This window comes from Theobroma cacao, chromosome 9, assembly GCF_053813885.1.
Source record: "Theobroma cacao isolate CCN51 chromosome 9, ASM5381388v1, whole genome shotgun sequence".
In the NCBI taxonomy this organism is placed as follows: Eukaryota; Viridiplantae; Streptophyta; class Magnoliopsida; order Malvales; family Malvaceae; genus Theobroma; species Theobroma cacao.
In genome coordinates this window covers 39851385-39861214 of record NC_142647.1, presented here as the reverse complement: position 1 = coordinate 39861214, position 9830 = coordinate 39851385, and the positions used below count along the sequence as shown (strand labels likewise).

General features: G+C 35.4%; 1 protein-coding gene and 2 pseudogenes across 2 annotated transcripts; all 3 read right to left on the bottom strand.

Moving 5' to 3' along the window:
• Positions 1-58: 58 nt before the first annotated feature.
• On the bottom strand, positions 59-3081 carry LOC18589761 (G2/mitotic-specific cyclin S13-7-like; annotated as a pseudogene). Its single transcript, XR_016028275.1, has 9 exons — positions 2764-3081; positions 2091-2217; positions 1966-2020; positions 1558-1874; positions 1319-1447; positions 975-1221; positions 709-870; positions 409-588; positions 59-316 (listed from the first exon to the last, which is right to left on the bottom strand). The product of XR_016028275.1 is annotated as a G2/mitotic-specific cyclin S13-7-like (transcript).
• A 143-nt stretch (positions 3082-3224) lies between these two features.
• LOC18589760 (histone H3.2) lies at positions 3225-3930 on the bottom strand. The gene has a single exon (XM_007014875.3). It carries the CDS (start codon positions 3745-3747, stop codon positions 3337-3339), a length of 411 nt encoding a protein of 136 aa, XP_007014937.1. The 5' UTR covers positions 3748-3930; the 3' UTR covers positions 3225-3336.
• A 1480-nt stretch (positions 3931-5410) lies between these two features.
• LOC18589759 (metalloendoproteinase 3-MMP pseudogene) lies at positions 5411-6579 on the bottom strand (annotated as a pseudogene).
• Between the last annotated feature and the right edge of the window lie 3251 nt (positions 6580-9830).

The following is a 9830-nucleotide window of genomic DNA, read 5'->3' as shown; positions in this document are numbered from 1 at the left end:
AAGTAATTACACAACCTTCACTACAACTTCTATACCCTAAATTGAGACGAGAAGCAGAAGCAAAAGTAGGTTTTGCATTCAATACTCTTGATTTGCCGATAAAGAACAGTAATATAGTTAAACACAAGTCTATCGGATAATGATTTTTGTGTAACAACGCCTGCCAGGGGGTGTTCATGCTGAGGCCAATAGAGTTTTGGCCGGAGGTAAGAGAGCAACACAATCTCTACCTGGACTTGCAAATTTTGAATAAATCCCCACAAGCTCCCCTTTTGCAGCCGTCTGGTGAAAAGCAACCAAAAGCTTTGCACAATTTCTGCAACATGTATGTATGTATGTCAGCTGATCTGAACAGCCACTCACAGAGTAAAACATAACATCTAGGAATAAAAGGAAGAAAGACCATACGTTAGTTGTTCCAGAGTAGCCTGTGTGGTGCTTCAAAGTTTCACTCCAGAAAGGGCTCCTATTAAGAGTACAACGTGCTGCATAAACAGCTCCAGCAGCAATCATAGATGGGGGGTACAAAACAACAGTGTTATAATACACAATACCGAGTTCAGCCAAGAAAAACACCATGTACTCCATCTAAATAAGGCCAAAAACCACAAGATATACATACCAGTATTACAGAAATGAAAACAAATTAAAGAAGTGGTTCAACAAAATTATATGTACTACCTCTAACTGAGCCAAAAAAAAAACTACCTCCATATCAGGTGAAACGGAAGCCTTGATATATCGAACAAGGAACACATATGCTGTAGGAACTGTTAAATACCACTCTAGCGTCCCTAAGATTGCTTTCTCCATTGCAAGCACCTGTTCCTCAACATAAGCATTGTCTGATATGCAGACTAAGTCCTTAACCTGCGAATTTGATAATAACATTCAGAATCACTTCAAATGGGTGAGATTGAAACACCATCAAGTTTTTCAACACTAATTATACAAACAAGAGAGAAGAGCTCTACCCGTGGAGGCCAGAGTTCTTCATATTTGCAAGCGATGAGCATTGCACCCAGACCAACCAACTGAAGTTCATACCTCGATACAACCTTCTTCGAGAGATATCGGTCAAGTATATTAATGGTCAAATAGAGGCTTTCAGGCATAAGTTGAAATGAGTTGTGAACTTGAATCAGCCAGTCCACTAGAATTTTTCTCATCCGTACGTTTGAGTGGCTGTGACCAGAGGAAATCCTGGACTTGGGTATCATTCTGCAGCCATTTTACCAATTACGAGATAATGAATGAAATAAATAAGGAGGGACATGGAGAAGAGAGATGGGGAAAATAAATGATTAAAACAACATACTTCTGTGGACTTTTAGAACTTGTAGAGGTCATCAACATATTCTACAACTGCTAATTCATCATTAACATCAGCAGCATCAATACTAACAAAATGATCCTTTAACTCATTTGTTACCACAGCACAAGCAGCCTGAATCATAAGCCAAAACCAGTTACAACAAAGAACAAATAAAATATCTTTCAATTGATCTAAAAACAATAACATGGAACTACAGTTGAAAAAGAAAACATCTAAATTACCCTGCTTTGAGCACTAAGAATTGAAGTGTCTTAATATTCTTCCTAAAGGACCTTTGATGCGAGCTTTTTTCACTAACCGGATTGACATTTGCCTCATCATTTGAATTTATCAGGATGGCACTCTCAGGTTTTGGGTCATTAGATGCCTGCTTTCCACCTTTTTTCTTAACCATTTCTTCATCATCAGAGCTATTAGCAATTGTGGTATCAAGGTTTGGCTTATCAGATAACTTCTTGTTAGCTTTAGCTACCTTTTTCACATTGCCGCCTTTGCCATTAACTGGTAACCCATCACCAACTGCTGCTACAACTGAGTTCTGCAAATTAAGGGTACTAATAGATGTTCAATGCAATAGAGTTGGTAATGAAAAAACATAATTGACAAAAAAGTGACACAAGGCAAATTACCTTATTCTCTAGTGCAGCTGCTTGTGCATTTGCCAACAGTTTTGCACAAAAGCCCCTGCGAAAGCAAAAAGAAAACAGGTCAGAAAAACACAAGATGCAGTGAGAAGGAGGGAGAGAGAGGGGACCTTGTAATTGGTCGGGTAATATTGGTTGGGGGCTTCCCTTCAATGAGTTGTAGAGTGTCAAGATTTCCAATGTCACACATAGCTCGCCGATTTCCTTTCGCTACTTCATTCTTCACCTTGCCTCCCCCTGAAACCGTGGCCAAAATTTTTTTAGTAACTTAGACTGTAGTCAAAGGACCAACAAAGAACCAAGAAATGGAGCAAAATAAATAAAAAGAAAAGGATCAAGGAAGAAACCATGTGAATGCAATCCCAGATGACATTCATAAAAGAGAACAATAAAACAAATTTGATATAAACCCAGAAAATCCCATGAATAGTATAAAAAAAAAAGGGAAAAGAAAAGTCCTTGAAGAAGTTGATGCATTAAAAAAAAACCCCGAAATATCCGAAAAGAAGAAAGAAATAAGAGAACCCAGAAAATGGGATGAAAGGATATTTACATTTAACAATTAAAAAAAAATCATATATTTACAATGAATCAAGAACCCCATTTTATCTATAAAACACACCAATACAATAGGAAACTAAACAAACACATGCCAATGACATGATCCAAAAAAATAAAAGATCAGGATTCTAAAAAAATAAAACCACAAATTGGTTAAAAGATATAATCCCAAGATTAAAATGAAAAAAAGGTCCATCCTGATCGAAAAGCAGATATATTTACCTCTGGGGTGCTGAGGAGCAGCAACTTTGTTGTCAATCTCCCAGTAAAGATGAAATCTCTCTTCCTTTCTTCCGTGTTTTTTTTTGTTTGATTCAAATGAAGTTGCTTTTTGGGAATCCTTCACTACTGATTTTCTTAATTGCCTAACGGTCGTATTTTTGTTTTCATTTAAAATCTTGACAATTTAGATTATTCCCTGACTCCATGTTCGCCTCAATAGGGTCTAGGGACTCTGGGCTATGCTTAGCCCCCTGGCCCAACTTTACGCCACTGTATCAAACTCTATATATTCCTTTGGTTAGAAATAGAAGCAGGGTCATTCATTCACCTCAAAACAGAGGGACAGAAGGCTTTAAAGTTATGCAAAATGTGACCCAGCCGTTACTCGTCTACCCAAAAAGAAATACAATAATTGTAGTGTCCCAAATGCTTTATCCAGAATCATTTTTAAACCAAAAATATTGAGAGAGAATAATTTTAGTCAGATTAAACAAAAAATTTATATAACAAAACCCACAATGACAAAGATGGAACCGGAACAATGACAAACACAAAAAGAAAATGAAACTATTTTTAAGCTCTCTCTCCTCTGATTCTCCGAGCAAGCTGAATATCCTTAGGCATAATGGTGACTCTCTTGGCATGAATAGCGCAGAGATTGGTATCTTCGAAGAGCCCCACCAGATAGGCCTCGGCAGCTTCTTGGAGAGCCGCGACAGCGCTGCTTTGGAACCTCAGATCCGTCTTGAAATCTTGAGCGATTTCCCTCACCAGCCTTTGAAATGGAAGCTTGCGGATTAACAGCTCCGTGCTCTTCTGGTACTTTCTGATTTCTCTCAATGCCACTGTTCCAGGCCTGAAACGGTGTGGCTTCTTCACTCCCCCGGTGGCTGGAGCCGATTTACGAGCCGCTTTTGTTGCCAGCTGCTTACGTGGCGCCTTGCCTCCCGTTGATTTCCTGGCTGTCTGTTTTGTGCGAGCCATTTCGAAAAGGTATTTTCTTTGTTTGTTTCTCTGGACAGCAATAAAGGAAAGCAATCAGGAACAGACGAGAAAACTGATGGAGAAGGAGGGAGGGATGATTCGGGGGTAATTATAGGATAACAAAAAAATTTCGTGGGAGGCGGGAAACTTTAAAATTGCCGCTTCTTTTTGAAGGATTTTTAAACGAGTGAATCTAGACCGTTGCTTATCAACGGCTGTGAATCAATGGGTTCGAAATCCGCGTGCAGCGTAAATGGACCAATAGAATCTGTTCTTTTAAGAAAGGGGAGCGTGGAGTGTGGACCATTGACGTTTATGGTAAAGACGGCTAATAATCCGTAAAGCTCGCGAGCCACGGACACTGTTTTTTTTTTTTTTTGGTTAAAACTTCAGTTAATTGTATTTATTATTTAGTTTAATAACTTAACTTCAATTTCTTTTCCATAATTAATCTTTATAATTGTTGAATTATTTGCTTGAGATAAACTATAAATAGAGTTTATCTACTTTTACATTGCATAAAAATTATTTAAATTTTTATGAATCTATTATCTCATTAAAAAAAGAAAATATTATGTAGTTATTCTTATTATTCTATCATCATTCATTAAAATTTAACCCAGTATAGCAAACTGTACAAGAATGTATAGTTTTTACTATCTCAACAAATGTGAAGGCAAAGAAATAGTTATGGTGATGCATATAATTAAGGTGGTTATATACAAGTTTCTTCAAAAAATTTTGAACCACAGCATATACTTATCGAGTTTTGCATTTTTTTTAAAATACAATTACGTTAATAATACTGCCAAGAGGAAAAGTCGTCACAACAGATCTAGGTATTGTGACAATATCTGAGGTGATCATCTCATCAGTAAATGCCTGAATTGTTATAGATAAAATAAATAAATAAATAAATAAATAAATAAATAAATGTTTAATTTAAGATATTATTTTCACCAAATGTACCATTTAAAAATATGACACAATTTCATTTTGATCAATTTTATTTAGGATTCCAACTCATCATCAATTTTGTTCGATAAAAAAAAAATGGCTAATATGTCAGTGTTAACTTGGTTAAATGTGGTCATACGGCCAACAACATTATAAGTGGCAATCTATGTGGCAGTAAAAGCCATGTCATCCTTTTGACCTTTTGTTTTCTTTTACCGGATTTTTTTTTTCTTTTGGTTTCACTGTTTTTAGTTCATTGATGTCAACAATACATGATTTAAACATGTGGAAAAAAATATAGTATCTGTTTTCTCTTCTTTTCGTTTCACCAATTGAAACAACTAGTAAGTGAAATAATACTAATACAAAAGGAGAGATCGACTTTAACTGGTGTCAAACTTATACACCCTCAATAAGTTTGTTAATTCAACCGTTAGATTCATGTTTTTGTTTATCTATATAAATCATGCATCTAATTTTTATAATTAGTTTTAAAAGAACTTTTGACAGTATAAAATTTTCAACTATTCAATATAAAATAAATGTAAAAAAAGATTTCTTCATAGATATGATACAGCTATCAAATTGGTTTTAAGATTTTTGTGCATGACCAGCATTCATATATTGTTAAATTTAATGACTGATTTCATAGATTATTATTTCTGTAGAACCTTATAAAAAAAACTTTACACTTATGTAACTGGAAAATAGAAAGATTACCATCTCAAATTAATTTATTTTGTTGGACGGGATTTATTCTCATACATGAATGGACTATAATTTCTAAATGATTCGAAACCAAACGAATGAATAAATAAAAGTTGTTCTATAGCTGTATCTTAGCATGCCGTAAAATGCAACATTTTTCGCTATTGATGAACAAATTAATTTCAATTGCTGGGTCTAGCTCCTCACTTGTTATATAAAGCCCTGATTCCTTGAATATCATCCCCGTGCAAACCCTTGCTTTCTCCGGCCATAAAGGTAGGATACATTATGGCCCCCTCAACTGAGCTGTGGTGCAGACCAAGAAGGTGTCCGATTTCATGCAATGCAATAGTCTCCAAGTGATATGCGCCAGGGGTTACACTTACGGACCATTGTTCATCTGCATCATAGTGGAATCTCCCATTAGTTGGCGCAAAAGCGTGAGCTAAGGTTCCATCAGGGCCATCGAAAGGGTTTCCATCTGCATGATCCCGACTTTCGAAACTAATTGTGATGTCAGCATTTGTATAGTCCTGAGTCCGGGAAAAGCTAAAGTGTGTATTTGCAGCCCATGTTTGGAAAGCTCTTACAACAGGGTTAATGGCATCAGCTCGGGTCCCTGGAAGAAATGCGTAGGTGAGATGGGACTTAGAATCTGGCCATTTGGGGTTTCCTGGGAAGAAGGCGTAGTGCGCGACTGTATGGAAAGATTTAGATCCCGCAGGGTGTTGCCTTTTCTTACCGGAACGCATCCCAGTAGTACCATTGGTGATATCTGCTACCGCGCAACGAGACGTCATCATCTTTGATACTGTTTTGGAATCCAAAGTCCCAGTCGTCTTTAAATTATAGTTGAGCTGGTAAGTTCTGATGGCAGACTCCAAGAAGTCATCGAAATCATCATCGTTGGCATGAGTTTCGTTCTTGCTATAGCTCAAGTAACCGAAACTTTCGAGATACTTTTTGAGTTTATGTATGTCTTTAACCTTCTCTCCCTTATGACATCCTTGCAGATGCTGGAGAAACTCAAATGGGGATGGCTTTTTCTCATTTGAGTCAGCTAAAACAGCCTGAAACAACATGGGAAGGAAAAGGAGGAGGGTGAATGAGAAGAATGGAAGAGCTTTGGATGCCATGATGGATGATTATGTAATGGCTGCTGAGAAATTAAGCTCTTCGGTGGTTGTGACATTAGCTCATATTTGTTGCCTATTTATAGGTGTAATAATGGGAAAAGTATGGAGTCTGAACCGAAATCTTGAGTCAGTCTTTGTTTGTAATATGACTTTAATTACTAGGTCTTGCAAAAGAAGACCAACTTTTAATTTGGAAAGAAAAGGTCATCATATGTTTCGCTCTATTTTTTTTCCAATATTATATTTAATTATGTTTTTCCTAGAAGTAGTACATACATAATTCTTGAGTTGACGAATTCTCAACTTATAATAGACACCAATTGGAATTTAATGACATTTCAACGGAACAAACCATTGAAGAAGGCGGAGGTTCATTTCATTTTTTAAAAAAACATGGAAGATGCTAATTGTCCATATGAAGCCATGTGTCTGTATGAAGAAAGGTTAACAAAAAACCAAGCATTGGCCCTCCAGACTTGAAATTAGAAACAATTTTTTGACTTGATTAATTTTTGGCCTGCTTTGTTAAATTAAGCATATAAAGAAAGTCAAGTTATATTGTAGTAATTGTTGTTAATCATAATTAGATCAATATGCTCTGCAAAGTTAAAAAATAAAAGTGGAAACTTCATATGGGGATCCGAAAGAAAATATAAGACTAATGACTATGCTATCTGGTAAATCTAGGGACAACATCAGAAACTTTATTTCTACAGGAAAACAACTTTAATGGCAGTGCCATTTTATTTAAGGTACAACTGCATACTTTTATCACATTTTGTTGGCACAGTTTTTCAGATGCAAATGGTTTTAAGAAAAACCCAAACACACACACACTCAAGTCGTTCAGCACAGATAAATGCGAAATCCATCGGGTGGATCAAGCTGTTTAACAATCTCAGAGACTTGGGTTTATGGGATGGAAAGTAGCTTTTTTTTTTATTCTACAATTTCAAGATCCGTATAAAATCTTCAACTTAAAATCTCAAAATTTAACATTTCGGTATCATTTTGAGAAAGCTATTTCTTTTGTCAAATTTAGAGATTAATATATGAGAGGGTTCAAAGCTGTATAACGGAAAAGATTTAGATCATTTTGATTATGAATTAATTGACACTTGGGCAATTGCTTACTTGGGTAAAATCACCAAAATACTTTTTATAGGAAAACTGTGAAAGAGCTTGTCAAGCCCAGCTCTATTATATACTTGCCATGTCATTTATGTGCTTGATAGCATGTCTGTAAATTTGGATGCCCCGAAAAATTTTTAAAACGTCAGTATCGTATCTAGTGATACAATTAAGTCGATTAAGCCTCGAACTAGTCCAAATAGAAATTTTAGGATGTATTTGAGAGTTATCGAACCTTAGAATGTTTTAAAATGGTGATTCGGAGTTTGAGAATTTATTTGGAGTTCAATTGGGAATTTTTATAACGTAGGGGCAAAATGGATTTTGCTACTCGAGGACAAAATTGGAATGTTGGATGAAATTTTTGACTAAGTTTGACTATTTGGAGCATAGTTTGAATTTGAGAAGTGACAAATTTCAATTATGACATTTTTCGAGTATAAGGGCAAAACGGTCATTTCACGTGTCCATGAGGACGAAATTGAAATTTTACACCACCATGACACTTGTCAAGCCCATGAATTTCACCTATTATCACTTTATACTTTAGATAATTATGGAATAATTATGTGGTGGTGAGAGATTTCTTAATGGTTAAGTTTACCCATGGACCAATCAAGTGGTGACAAGTGTCAAGCTTTAATATTTTTATAATTTTCTTTATAAACCAACATAAACCTTTCCCAATTCACTCATATGGCTGGCCAAGCAAAGAACAAAGAGAAAAAGAGAAGAACAAACCCTAAGAAGGAAAAATTCAAGAGAAATTGTTGGATTTCAAGGAATCAAGCAAGTAAAGGTAAGATTTTTTAATTTTAGCTTGTGATCTACCTTTCCCATGCATTTTTTTTCATTTTCCATGACTGAAATTCAAGATTTCATGAAGGAAAGTTTGCTGGCCGAACCTAGGGGGAGAGGTTTTGATCACGAGTTTTGTTAGATTTCATGCTATATACGCGTTTTTAGTTATTTTGTGATACTCGGTGTGAAAAACAAGCATGAAAACCACATATTCCTCATCAAACCCTTCTGGGCCAAATTTACTAAAGGACATATTGATGATGGATCTTTTTATATCTCATGTTATTTAGCTCATATTTGATGAATTGTGGTGCCGGATATTGAAAACGGTTATGGAGACGTATGGTTCCTTTAGTAAACGATTTGAACAATAATAAGAAAATCATAGTAAATGGACTTGGAATTAATTTTTAATGATATAAATGGATTTATTGAACTGTGTTGACACTGATTAGCAAGTTAGTCTGAAATTGGAATGAATTTCGGTTACAATGAATTAAGTTACAATCAAGCTTATTGAGGTACTTTGGTGTATTTGAAATATTGATAGTGTAATGAATATATTTAGAGTTGAATTGAATGTTTTGGCTAATTAAACAAGGCATAGTGCGAGTTAGGTCGAATGCCAATTCAGTCCGATCATAATTGAATCTACTTAGAACACCGTTTTTAAGTGACTATCCGGACACTTCTCATTCCATTTCATGCATTAATGTAGAGCCTGAAATAGTTTTATAACAGTTTGGCGTAAATATATTGAATTACGTGTCGTGTATTATGTATAGGTGATGAGCCTTCTGATAAGGGTAAAGATATCGTACCCAAAGATCAAGAATAGAAGTACTCCAAACTCCTGTTAAAGTGAGTAATTAGACGATCATCTTAACTATCTAAAGTTGTTTATACTGGTTTTTATGTTTTAAAGAAAAAAATGAATTTAAATTGCAAACTATCATGTTTTAAAATTGAAGTGTTGATTAAACGAAATGAGATTTATAACTTGTTTTGAAATTGAATACTAGTTTTGGAAATTGAATAAGTGGAGGCTGTATACTTGTGTTATACATATGTTTTGACATATGGTTTGAATTGATGACTTATGACAATGTGATGGCAAGCATGGCTGGATTTGTGTTTGTGTGGAATATATGAACTGTTTTGCTTTGCCTTGACAGGCTGGTAATATTATATTAGCCATGTCATACTGTCAGAAATTTTATTGAATTGATGGGTTATTTGATTAGCTTACTACAGTGGGCGGGTTTTCGTGGACCAGCCTATTAGAAGGGCACGGTAAACCCGATTATATTTTACCTTGGTATGAGAGGCGCGGAGGGTATCTCCTAAGGT